General features: G+C 35.8%; 1 protein-coding gene across 1 annotated transcript in view; it reads right to left on the bottom strand.

The window, feature by feature from the left end:
• LOC149776418 (cell division cycle protein 27 homolog) overlaps positions 1-14,540 on the bottom strand; it is an 83,561-nt gene that overhangs the window by 41,968 nt on the left and 27,053 nt on the right. The window contains exons 10-11 of the mRNA XM_089940830.1: positions 12,098-12,161; positions 6,864-7,029 (exon numbers count right to left, since the gene is read on the bottom strand). Of these exons, the coding sequence (XP_089796956.1) occupies positions 6,864-7,029; positions 12,098-12,161 (230 nt within the window). The remainder of the gene's footprint in view (positions 1-6,863; positions 7,030-12,097; positions 12,162-14,540) is intronic.

Raw genomic sequence — 14,540 nt, forward strand, 5'->3', positions numbered from 1 at the left:
CATGTTTTAAGCATTGCAGAGGCAACTCACTTAATGTGATGGTGGTAACCATGTTTTAAGCATTGTACAGACAACTCAGTTAATGTGATGATGGTAACCATGTTTAAAGCATTGTATAGGCAACTCAGTTAATGTGATGATGGTAACCATGTTTTAAGCATTGTATAGGCAACTCAGTTAATGTGATGATAGTAACCATGTTTTAAGCATTGCAGAGGCAACTCAGTTAATGTGATGATGGTAGCCATGTTTTAAGCATTGCAGAGGCAACTCACTCAATGTGATGATGGTAACCATGTTTTAAGCATTGTATAGGCAACTCAGTTAATGTGATGATGGTAGCCATGTTTTAAGCATTGCAGAGGCAACTCACTTAATGTGATGATGGTAACCATGTTTTAAGCATTGTATGGGCAACTCACTTAATGTCATGATGGTAACCATGTTTTAAGCATTGTATAGGCAACTCACTTAATGTGATGATGGTAACCATGTTTTATGCACTGCAGAGGCAACTCAGTTAATGTGATGATAGTAACCATGTTTTAAGCATTGCAGAGGCAACTCACTTAACCTGATGGTGGTAACCATGTTTAAAGCACTGCAGAGGCAACTGAGTTAATGTGATGATGGTAACCATGTTTTAAGCATTGTACAGGCAACTCAGTTAATGTGATGATAGTAACCATGTTTTAAGCATTGCAGAGGCAACTCACTTAACCTGATGGTGGTAACCATGTTTAAAGCACTGTACAGACAACTCAGTTAATGTGATGATGGTAACCATGTTTTAAGCATTGTACAGGCAACTCAGTTAATGTGATGATGGTAACCATGTTTTAAGCATTGTACTAGTAACTCAGTTAATGTGATGATGGTAACCATGTTTTAAGCATTGCAGAGGCAACTCACTTAATGTGATGGTGGTAACCATGTTTTAAGCATTGAAGAGGCAACTCACTTAATGTGATGATGGTAACCATGTTTTAAGCATCATACAGGCACTCACTTAATGTGATGACGGTAACCATGTTTTAAGCATTGTAGAGGCAAATCACTTAATGTGATGATGGTAGCATTGTTTTAAGCATTGTACTAGCAACTCAGTTAATGTGATGATGGTAACCATGTTTTGAGCATTGTACAGGCAACTCAGTTAATATGATGATGGTAACCATGTTTGAAGCATTGTACAGGGAACTCAGTTAATGTGATGATGGTAACCATGTTTTAAGCATTGTACAGGCATATCACTTAATGTGATGATGTTAACCATGTTTTAAGAATTGTACAGGCAACTCACTTAATGTGATGATGGTAACCATGTTTTAAGCACTGCAGAGGCAACTCACTTAATGTGATGATGGTAACCATGTTTTAAGCACTGCAGAGGCAACTCAGTTAATGTGATGATGGTAACCATGTTTTAAGCACTGCAGAGGCAACTCACTTAACCTGATGGTGGTAACCATGTTTAAAGCACTGTACAGACAACTCAGTTAATGTGATGATGGTAACCATGTTTTAAGCATTGTACAGGCAACTCAGTTAATGTGATGATAGTAACCATGTTTTAAGCACTGCAGAGGCAACTCAGTTAATGTGATGATGGTAACCATGTTTTAAGCATTGTACTAGTAACTCAGTTAATGTGATGATGGTAACCATGTTTTGAGCATTGTACAGGCAACTCAGTTAATGTGATGATGGTAACCATGTTTTAAGCATTGTACAGGCAACTCAGTTAATGTGATGATGGTAACCATGTTTTAAGCATTGTACAGGCAACTCAGTTAATGTGATGATGGTAACCATGTTTTAAGCATTGTACAGGCAACTCAGTTAATGTGATGATGGTAACCATGTTTCAAGCATTGTATAGGCAACTCACTTAATGTGATGATGGTAACCATGTTTTATAAGCATTACAGAGGCTACTCGGTTAATGTGATGATGGTAACCATGTTTTAAGCATTGTACAGGCTACTCAGTTAATGTGATAATGGTAACCATGTTTTAAGCATTGTACAGGCATATCACTTAATGTGATGATGTTAACCATGTTTCAAGAATTGTACAGGCAACTCAGTTAATGTGATGATGGTAACCATGTTTTAAGCATTGTACAGGCAACTCACTTAATGTGATGATGGTAACCATGTTTTAAGCATCGTACAGGCAACTCACTTAATGTGATGATGGTAACCATGTTTTAAGCATTGCAGAGGCAAATCACTTAATGTGATGGTGGTAGCCATGTTTTAAGCATTGTACAGGGAACTCACTTAATGTGATGATGGTAACCATGTTTTAAGCATCATACAGGCAATCACTTAATGTGATGACGGTAACCATGTTTTAAGCATTGCAGAGGAAAATCACTTAATGTGATGATGGTAACCATGTTTTAAGTATTGTACAGACAACTCAGTTAATGTGACGATGGTAACCATGTTTTAAGCATTGCAGAGGCAACTCACTTAATGTGATGGTGGTAACCATGTTTTAAGCATTGTACAGACAACTCAGTTAATGTGATGATGGTAACCATGTTTAAAGCATTGTATAGGCAACTCAGTTAATGTGATGATGGTAACCATGTTTTAAGCATTGTATAGGCAACTCAGTTAATGTGATGATAGTAACCATGTTTTAAGCATTGCAGAGGCAACTCAGTTAATGTGATGATGGTAGCCATGTTTTAAGCATTGCAGAGGCAACTCACTCAATGTGATGATGGTAACCATGTTTTAAGCATTGTATAGGCAACTCAGTTAATGTGATGATGGTAGCCATGTTTTAAGCATTGCAGAGGCAACTCACTTAATGTGATGATGGTAACCATGTTTTAAGCATTGTATGGGCAACTCACTTAATGTCATGATGGTAACCATGTTTTAAGCATTGTATAGGCAACTCACTTAATGTGATGATGGTAACCATGTTTTATGCACTGCAGAGGCAACTCAGTTAATGTGATGATAGTAACCATGTTTTAAGCATTGCAGAGGCAACTCACTTAACCTGATGGTGGTAACCATGTTTAAAGCACTGCAGAGGCAACTCAGTTAATGTGATGATGGTAACCATGTTTTAAGCATTGTACAGGCAACTCAGTTAATGTGATGATAGTAACCATGTTTTAAGCATTGCAGAGGCAACTCACTTAACCTGATGGTGGTAACCATGTTTAAAGCACTGTACAGACAACTCAGTTAATGTGATGATGGTAACCATGTTTTAAGCATTGTACTAGTAACTCAGTTAATGTGATGATGGTAACCATGTTTTGAGCATTGTACAGGCAACTCAGTTAATGTGATGATGGTAACCATGTTTTAAGCATTGTACAGGCAACTCAGTTAATGTGATGATGGTAACCATGTTTTAAGCATTGTACAGGCAACTCAGTTAATGTGATGATGGTAACCATGTTTTAAGCATTGTACAGGCAACTCACTTAATGTCATGATGGTAACCATGTTTCAAGCATTGTATAGGCAACTCACTTAATGTGATGATGGTAACCATGTTTTATAAGCATTACAGAGGCTACTCGGTTAATGTGATGATGGTAACCATGTTTTAAGCATTGTACAGGCTACTCAGTTAATGTGATAATGGTAACCATGTTTTAAGCATTGTACAGGCATATCACTTAATGTGATGATGTTAACCATGCTTTAAGAATTGTACAGGCAACTCAGTCAATGTGATGATGGTAACCATGTTTTAAGCACTGCAGAGGCAACTCACTTAATGTGATGGTGGTAACCATGTTTTAAGCATTGTATAGGCAACTCAGTTAATGTGATGATAGTAACCATGTTTTAAGCAAGGAAGAGGCAACTCAGTTAATATGATGATGGTAGCCATGTTTTAAGCATTGTACTAGTAACTCAGTTAATGTGATGATGGTAACCATGTTTTAAGCATTGTACAGGCAACTCAGTTAATGTGATGATGGGAACCATGTTTTAAGCATTGTACAGGCATATCACTTAATGTGATGATGTTAACCATGTTTCAAGAATTGTACAGGCAACTCAGTTAATGTGATGATGGTAACAATGTTTTAAGCATTGTACAGGCAACTCACTTAATGTGATGATGGTAACCATGTTTTAAGCATCGTACAGGCAACTCACTTAATGTGATGATGGTAACCATGTTTTAAGCATTGCAGAGGCAAATCACTTAATGTGATTGTGGTAGCCATGTTTTAAGCATTGTACAGGGAACTCACTTAATGTGATGACGGTAACCATGTTTTAAGCATTGCAGAGGAAAATCACTTAATGTGATGATGGTAACCATGTTTTAAGTATTGTACAGACAACTCAGTTAATGTGACAATGGTAACCATGTTTTAAGCATTGCAGAGGCAACTCACTTAATGTGATGGTGGTAACCATGTTTTAAGCATTGTACAGACAACTCAGTTAATGTGATGATGGTAACCATGTTTAAGCATTGTATAGGCAACTCAGTTAATGTGATGATAATAACCATGTTTTAAGCATTGCAGAGGCAACTCAGTTAATGTGATGATGGTAGCCATGTTTTAAGCATTGCAGAGGCAACTCACTTAATGTGATGATGGTAACCATGTTTTAAGCACTGTATGGGCAACTCACTTAATGTCATGATGGTAACCATGTTTTAAGCATTGTATAGGCAACTCACTTAATGTGATGATGGTAACCATGTTTTAAGCATTGTATGGGCAACTCACTTAATGTGATGATGTTAACCATGTTTTAAGAATTGTACAGGCAACTCAGTTAATGTGATGATGGTAACCATGTTTTAAGCACTGCAGAGGCAACTCAGTTAATGTGATGGTGGTAACCATGTTTTAAGCATTGTATAGGCAACTCAGTTAATGTGATGATAGTAACCATGTTTTAAGCATTGCAGAGGCAACTCAGTTAATGTGATGATGGTAGCCATGTTTTAAGCATTGTACTAGTAAGTCAGTTAATGTGATGATGGTAACCATGTTTTAAGCATTGTATGGGCAACTCACTTAATGTGATGATGGTAACCATGTTTCAAGCATTGTATAGGCAACTCACTTAATGTGATGATGGTAACCATGTTTTAAGCATTGCAGAGGCAACTCAGTTAATGTGATGATGGTAACCATGTTTTAAGCATTACAGAGGCAACTCACTTAATGTGATGATGGTAACCATGTTTTAAGCATTACAGAGGCAACTCAGTTAATGTGATGATGGTAACCATGTTTTAAGCATTGTACAGGCAACTCAGTTAATGTGATGATGGTAGCCATGTTTTAAGCATTGTACAGGCAACTCACTTAATGTGATGATGGTAACCATGTTTTAAGCATTGCAGAGGCAACTCAATGTGATGATGGTAACCATGTTTTAAGCATTGCAGAGGCAACTCACTTAATGTGATGATGGTAACCATGTTTTAAGCATTGTATAGGCAACTCACTTAATGTGATGATGGTAACCATGTTTTAAGCATTGTACAGGCTACTCAGTTAACGTGATGATGGTAACCATGTTTTAAGCATTACAGAGGCAACTCAGTTAATGTGATGATGGTAACCATGTTTTAAGCACTGTACAGGCTGCTCAGTTAACATGATGATGGTAACCATGTTTTAAGCATTACAGAGGCAAATGAGTTAATGTGATGATGGTAACCATGTTTTAAGCATTACAGAGGCAACTCAGTTAATGTGATGATGGTAACCATGTTTTAAGCATTGTACAGGCTAAGCAGTTAATGTGATGATGGTAACCATGTTTTAAGCATTACAGAGGCAACTCAGTTAATGTGATAATGGTAACGTTTTAAGCATTGTACAGGCAACTCACTTAATGTGATGATGGTAACCATGTTTTAAGCAAGGCAGAGGCAACTCAGTTAATGTGATGATGGTAACCATCTTTTGAGCATTGTACAGGCTACTCAGTTAATGTGATGATGGTAACTACGTTTTAAGCATTGTACAGGCAACTTAGTTAATGTGATGATGGTAACCATGTTTTAAGCATTGTACAGGCTACTCAGTTAACATGATGATGGTAACCATGTTTTAAGCATTGTACAGGCAACTCAGTTAACGTGATGATGGTAACCATGTTTTAAGCATTGTACAAGCTTCTCAGTTAATGTGATGATGGTAACCATGTTTTAAGCATTGTACAGGCAACTCAGTTAATGTGATGATGGTAACCATGTTTTAAGCACTGTACAGGCTACTCAGTTAATGTGATGATGTTAACCATGTTTTAAGCATTACAGAGGCAACTCAGTTAATGTGATGATGGTAACCATGTTTTAAGCATTGTACTGGCTACTCAGTTAATGTGATGATGGTAACCATGTTTTAAGCATTACAGAGGCAACTCAGTTAATGTGATGATGGTAACGATGTTTTAAGCATTACAGAGGCAACTCAGTTAATGTGATGATAGTTTCTGCTGGAGAAATGAGAGCTAAAAAATGGTAGCCAAGTTGCTGTGATATTTACACAAACTTAGAATGGCCTCCACTTCAAGCCAATCAATTAGGGCAAACAAGCAAACAAAAGTATAACAGTATTTTAGGACATTTTGATAAAAGACTGAAGAATTCATTCCATATTAGATGAAGTACAACAGGCAGGTTGAGGAAATTTCAATTTCTTTGAAGTTTTCAGAGAAGTCTGTTTTTTCAACAACAAAAAATTAGTTCCAAAGTCTGTACCAAGATAAACAGTTAATTATAGTATCAAGCATTTAGTAAGAGAAAGTAACAGTGAAGAAAACAGAAAAAAGGAGAGAATAAACAAAAAGAAGAATCTTGTATTAAAATGGAATCTTTATCAAGTTCAGACTTACTTAATGATTGTTGCTGTAGCTGAGCAATCTGATTCTGTGTTGTTTCTGAATTGGTAACAGGTTTGCTGTCAGTGATTATCTCCCCCTTGTTAATTTCGTTCAACTCCTGTTGTGATTTGCTGTGTTTGGTCTTTGCTTTCCTACCTGTTTGGCTTTTATTATTCTCCTGAAATGGAATTAATAAATACAGTGGATCAACATCAGCCTAATGCTGGTAACATATCATCTTTAAATAAGCACCCACAATAATCTGCCATCCATTAAGTCAAAACTTCATTCTCAATTTACATGTGCTGTGACTAATGTAAAACAAACATCACTTGTAGTTGTTATAACTAATCTATGTTCATCTGCAAGAAAACAGCCATACATGCATTAAAGTCATAACTGTAAGTGCTTTCCAAACGAGCTGTCATATTAGTATCTCCCATTAGCCTCTGCTACATAATGACTTTCATTATATTTTTCTGTGTGAATACCGAAATATATCATGGTAGAAAAATGATATCTCCAAGGTGGTGATACCACTTTTACTGCCACAGTGGCGCTATCGCTTTTGGAACTACTTTCTTTTTCAACTTAGGAAGTACACATGCCCTTATGTGTGTTATTCAGACCCATATTTCCATATTTAGGCCTTTTTCATTGTTCTTCTTCTTCTCCTCCTCCTCTCCACAGCAGGATTTACAAAATATTAAAATGTATCAAATGAAGACCCTCTATCATACATTTATGCAATCAATGAGGTTCCATCAAGAAATGCCTAAAATTTAACTCCAAACAGCAAAAATTAGACTTCAAGTATTAACTTTTTTATAATCAGTTTTCTCCGTGAATCTTGGAATCTGTCAGTGACTGACCTAACATGATCTCTTGCTATGTGTCACCCATACAGCAGTGTGTACCTGTAATAACCTATGAGAGTGGGTACACGATTTTCCTTCATTATTTAATATAGTAATACAATCTTTTAAGTAGAAATTTTAACACATAACGATCATGCTAGAAAATGGTGGATAAATCAGGCATTGATTAGTGTTAATTTGAAAATTAAATTAAGTGTGAATCAAAAGTTTGATACAGCATCCACTACCAAACAAGACTATACACTTGTCAAGGCCACACAAAACTTTACATCTGAATGCAGAAATGAAGAAAGAAAAAAAAATGTGAAAGAAAAATCTTTACAAGCAAACCTGAAATGATTAAAATCTTTTGAATATTGATGTTATGCTTGGAAGTCTGTCAAACACAAACAATCTTATGTTTCTTTTTTTTACCCACCCCAACTGCATCAATCTGCATATGTCTTAACAAAAATTAAAATGTCTTCATTTTCATAGTCATTATCATGACACAGTTTGAAGCATGCTATAAATAAGCTGAATTTGTCGCATGCTGATGTCTCAAATTATTATAAAATTTAGCAACATCTATTTTATCAATGTGATAATGCAGCTGTTAATTACATTGGCACAAAACGGAGAAAAACAATTCATACTGATGGCTTTTGCCTTTAAAAAATTTATAATGAAAGAAAATCTATATTTTTAAGTAGATATATGGAAATATTTCATGACTGAAATGGAAACATTATCAAATATCTACTTTAAAAACATCGATATCCTCTATATACCAACATTGATGGTTATAATTTACTGCACAGTCTGTTAGAAATTTCAACTGCTTAAATTCCTTTTCTACACAAACAGCAGATGCTCAAGATACTAATACAAGTTTACTAGGCATACAACCAAGAACACATGTAAAAATTGGCTAGTTTTGTAATCACTGCACAAGGCCCAGACACAATACTTGTGGACAAGATAAAATAAACCACTAGATGCTCAAAGAATCTGCTATGTCTATAGTCAAGCCACCATTTCATTCACAAGATGTCTTACAAAATTATATATGACATTATGGAAAACAATCAAAGTAATGACTCTGTACAAAAAAGAGTAGCACAAATGATCTTTCAAATTTCATCCCTATCTCATCTCCAACTACCTTCTCTCCAGTTGACCTTTCGGACCTGTTTGCAAATTTCTTCTGTGACAAAGTACAAACCATTAGAGATAAGCTTGACAACACAATTTCAATTGACTCATCATCACCATACAGTTGGGATACAGAATTTCAGTGGCAACCATTAGCAGCATTTGAACCTGTCTCTATGGATTTAGTACATACAATCGTGACGAAGAGTGCACCAAAGTCATGTGAACTTGATCCAATTCCAACATCACTGCTGCTTGAGTGCTTAGATCCAGTATTGCCTTCACTAACCGATGTTATTAATACCTCTCTGTCATCCAGGGAATTCCCATCATTTTTCAAAACTGCCATTGTAAATCCTCTGCTGAAGAAACCAACACTCAACCATAACGACTGAAAGAACTATGGCCCAGTTTCTAATCTCCCATTCATAGAAAAAATTGTAGAAAAAGTTGTTCTATCCCAATCTGTATCTCATCTGAATTCAAATGGTCTTTTTAGCAATGTACAATCTGCATATCGCCCATGCCACAGTACTGAAACTACTCTTCTAAAAGTAGTTAATGACAATCTCTCTGCTTTGGATAGCAGAAAGATTACAGTCCTCACCCTCCTTGATTTGTCTGCAGCATTTGACACAATAGACCATGATATAATACTTCACCGTCTCCAGCATGTATTTGGCATTCATGATATAGCCTTACTGTAGTTCAAGTCCTATTTGGTCAACAGGATACAAATTGTATCTGCAAATGGAATACACTCCAGCCCAGCTGATCTAAGTTGTGTTGTTCCATAGGAGTCTGTTCTTGGACATGTTCTCTTCATTCTATACACTCAGCCACTCTCAAGTGTCATAGATCATCATCCAGTGTCTCCCCAATTGTACGCTGATGACACCCAAATATACAAAGCTAGCCACCCAACTGAAGTTGATGCTACCATCCAAGGTGTAGAGAGGTGGATTTCTGATGTGAAATCATGGATGACAAGTAACAAGCTGCAGATGAATGATGATAAAACTGAGGCCATTCTGATCACAACACAAGGACTTTCTCATTCACATCCTTTACCACAAACAATAAATATCAGCAACACCAACATTAAATTCACACAGTAAGTACGAAACCTAGGTGTTACTCTGGATAGTACTCTCATATTGCACCAACATGTCATGAACATATGCAAGGCTGCATATCTTGAGCTGAGACGCATCAGCTCCATTCGCAAATATCTTTCAGTTGATGCCACTAAAACACTTGTGTGTTCATTAGTACTTTCAAGACTACTGTAACTCAATTTTGTCTGGTTCATCTCAGTATCTACTCCAGAAACTTCAAAACACAGCTGCTCAGAACATTCTTAGAGTACCACGATCAGAGCAAACCTCCCTGCTGCTCTGTACCCTACAGTGCCTATCCATTCGATCCAGAATCAAATACAAAATTTGTTCTCTGTGCTATGTTTCACTGACGGACTCCAGTCCAACATACCTATCCAACCTCACCCATGTGTACATACCAGCAAGATAATTACACTCCTCTTTTGACAATCATATACTCATTTTTCCCACTTTGAAAACAAAATCATATGGACCACGTTCTTTTGCATACCAGGGCCCAGCAACGTGGAATGAATTGCCCACGGAACTTAGACACAAAGATACAGTGATCCCATTCAAGAGTGCTCTTAAAATCACCTATTTTTCGACTGCAAGAACAAACTTAAAGACCTAATAATGTTTCCTACCTTAAATATTTTAGCATGTATTTTATGTTTTCTAATTTCATTGTGTTTGGTTTTTGTAATCATATCATTATATATGTTTTTTTATGTTACAGGTGTTGTCTAATGTTGTAAAGTGCTTAGAGCTTCTAAATATTAGGCGCTATACAAAGTCCTCATTATTATTATTATTATTATTAAGGTGTGTTGGTCACATGACTGAAAGAACTGTGTTGGAACATTTGAACTATCACTTCAACTAATTTTTTTATAGGTTAACCAGGCTATCTTCCCCCAAAACTCAATGGTTTTCCAGCTCAAAGACTTGCATGCACTTCCCTTGACAAAACTGAAAATGGGGGTTTTCTGTGGTATTTTTTTAAAGCATTTGACCATGTGTGACAATAATGATTAATGCATTAATTAAAGGGTTATGGCATTGGTAGTCCCTCTGTTAATTGTATAAGAGACAATATAACTAGCAGGGCTGAAATTTCCCTATTTTCCCTCAATATCTGCAAGCTGCTCTTTTTTGGTCAGGAACAAACTGTTCTTCCTTCTGACTTTTTCACAATTTCCTGGTCGCATGAGAACCCTTCATTTAGAAAATGGACCAATCATTTTTTTTATATATAGCCAAAGATCTTATTTCAGTCATTCCATGGCAACCATCCATCAGCCGACATATTTAGGGCACATGTTATTTTTGGTTTTCAAGTCAGTCCATGGTAACATACTAGAAAAGAACGGTTTGGATAATGCAAACATTCAACAATATCCAGAATGTATTTACTTAAATGGATGTTTAAACCTCCCCTTTCCTTTCAAGTACACAGATAAACTTGTTTAAATGTTTTCCCTCACAGCTTTTGATCATATAAATATTTCAGATATATTTACATCATCACATTTTTTATTTTCATAAATAAATTTGATACAATAAAATAAAATTTCAAAACTGGGTCAGGAGTAACTCATTGTTAAGCTCACACAGATTGTCAGTAGTGCATGGTTTCTTTCCTCTACTCTTTACTTTTATTTGTTGGTTTGTTTTGTTGCAAGCAGCTTTATGGTGTTTTTAATGAAAAATTCTGTGATGCATATCTAAATAATTGCCTACTTTTATTTCAAAACTTCAGCCAAAATTGGCTCCCTCCTGCAATTGCTGACAATATCACAGCAAACTGACATATCCGACTGTGGCACCTAATTGGCTCCCTCCTGCAATTGCTGATAATATCACAGCAAACTGACATACCCGACTGTGCCTGCAATTGCTGATATCATCGCAAACAGACATACCCGACTGTGCCTGCAATTGCTGATAATATCATCGCAAACAGACATACCCGACTGTGCCTGCAATTGCTGATAATATCACAGCAAACAGACATACCCGACTGTGCCTGCAATTGCTGATAATATCATAGCAAACAGACATACCCGACTGTGGCACCTAATTATATTGTACTTTCTGCACAAAAATAAGAAATCTCATTATAAAATCTTACCTTTACTGAGCTAGAGTTACCAAAAAGCCTCGAACTTCTCCTGACTGGTGGATTGTTTTGAATACTGAAACATTATTAAAAATAAGAGTTTTTAAGAAGCAGATCTTGCCACCCTTCTTTTACATTTGCTCATTGATTAAATAAATTATAAAATAAATAAATAATTTTATTTCAAGCTAATAGGGCTGTTTCAGCAAAACAGAATTAACAAATGGAGTAGGGGTAATCAATCCTGTTTTAAGTGTTTAATGTTGACCAATCCAGTTAAGATCAGATGGGTGGTTGGATCTTCAAATCAGATTCTCAAGACTTCCTCCATAGTGATTGCAGCTGAAGCCAAATTGATACTGTTTTCATTTAACACAAATGACAGATTCTAATACAGCAAGTCCCGTGAAATATTCCTACCAATTTTTTGAACCACCCTTGACACCATTTTGATACTGATAAAACGTCTCCTAAGAAATATTCGTAATTACTGTCCTTTGATTGAAACTTAATCAGCTGTTCCAGAGAAGAATTTGAAAATGTTTTCCATATGACTGCTATGAAGTCACACCATCGATAGGGGAACCCAAACTAGACAAAGCTTTCATAATACATGTCCTAAAACACATTCCAATCAAGTCAGACCCAAACTAACTTACATGTTGTAGAGAAGTAGAATATAGGTTTTCCATGGCTAAAATGGAAATGCACACTGTTGAACAGAAAAATAGGTTTTCCATGACTAAAATGGAAATGCACACTGTTGAACAGAAAAATAGGTTTTCCATGACTAAAATGGAAATGCACACTGTTGAACAGAAAAATATTTTCCATGACTAAAATGGAAATGCACACTGTTGAACAGAAAAATGTTTTCCATGACTAAAATGGAAATGCACACTGTTGAACAGAAAAATATGTTTTCCATGACTAAAATGGAAATGCACACTGTTGAACAGAAAAATATGTTTTCCATGACTAAAATGGAAATGCACACTGTTGAACAGAAAAATATGTTTTCCATGACTAAAATGGAAATGCACACTGTTGAACAGAAAAATATGTTTTCCATGACTAAAATGGAAATGCACTGTTGAACAGAAAAATCAGTTTTCCATGACTAAAATGGAAATGCAAACTGTTGAACAGAAAAATAGGTTTTCCATGACTAAAATGGAAATGCACACTGTTGAACAGAAAAATGTTTTCCATGACTAAAATGGAAATGCACACTGTTGAACAGAAAAATATGTTTTCCATGACTAAAATGGAAATGCAAACTGTTGAACAGAAAAATAGGTTTTCCATGACTAAAATGGAAATGCACACTGTTGAACAGAAAAATGTTTTCCATGACTAAAATGGAAATGCACACTGTTGAACAGAAAAATATGTTTTCCATGACTAAAATGGAAATGCACACTGTTGAACAGAAAAATGTTTTCCATGACTAAAATGGAAATGCACACTGTTGAACAGAAAAATATGTTTTCCATGACTAAAATGGAAATGCACACTGTTGAACAGAAAAATATGTTTTCCATGACTAAAATGGAAATGCACACTGTTGAACAGAAAAATAGGTTTTCCATGACTAAAATGGAAATGCAAACTGTTGAACAGAAAAATAGGTTTTCCATGACTAAAATGGAAATGCAAACTGTTGAACAGAAAAATACGTTTTCCATGACTAAAATGGAAATGCAAACTGTTGAACAGAAAAATACGTTTTCCATGACTAAAATGGAAATGCACACTGTAGCTAGAGACAATAAAATAGGTTCTTCATACCATACATTATCCTGTTACAAGGACAGAAATGTTAAGAAATGATTTGTGCTACTGCCTAATAAACCCCTCCCAGGCATACAAATAAACATCTTTCCATGCAAATGTTTTGCATGTCCCAGCATTCACATTTGCTCTTTTCAACTCTTTAAAAAACTGTTTAGCCAATTTGGATCAAACTTTGCAGGAATGTTCCTTAGTACATACTATGCCAGAATTTTGTTGTGGGTGGCTTACTTAGCAATGAGTTGATTCCATGGCAACCATACAGAGAGAACTTATTTCCATCTTCTCCAGAACACATGATCCAGATTTTATCAAACTTTGTAGAAATATTCTTAATTACATCAAAATTTTGTCCAGGATTATGTCCCTTGCAATGGTGTGACTTTTGTAGCATCCATAAGAAAAACCTTTGAAACCTTTCAAAAATGGCTGAGTCAAATTTGATCAAACTTGAAATATTTCATAGGTTATGCTCTATAAACATTTTTGTGCAAGATGGCTGCTCTAGCAAGTGTGCATTTCCATTGTAGTCACACGGAAAACCTATTTTCTTCTCTAAAAATAGTGTGCATTTCCACCATAATCATATGGAAAACCTAGTGTGCATTTCCAACGTAGTCATATGGAAAACTTATTTTCTTCTCTAGCAAGTGTATGGATT

Source organism: Sinohyriopsis cumingii, chromosome 18 (assembly GCF_028554795.1).
Source record: "Sinohyriopsis cumingii isolate HCF-2022 chromosome 18, ASM2855479v2, whole genome shotgun sequence".
NCBI lineage: Eukaryota > Metazoa > Mollusca > Bivalvia > Unionida > Unionidae > Sinohyriopsis > Sinohyriopsis cumingii.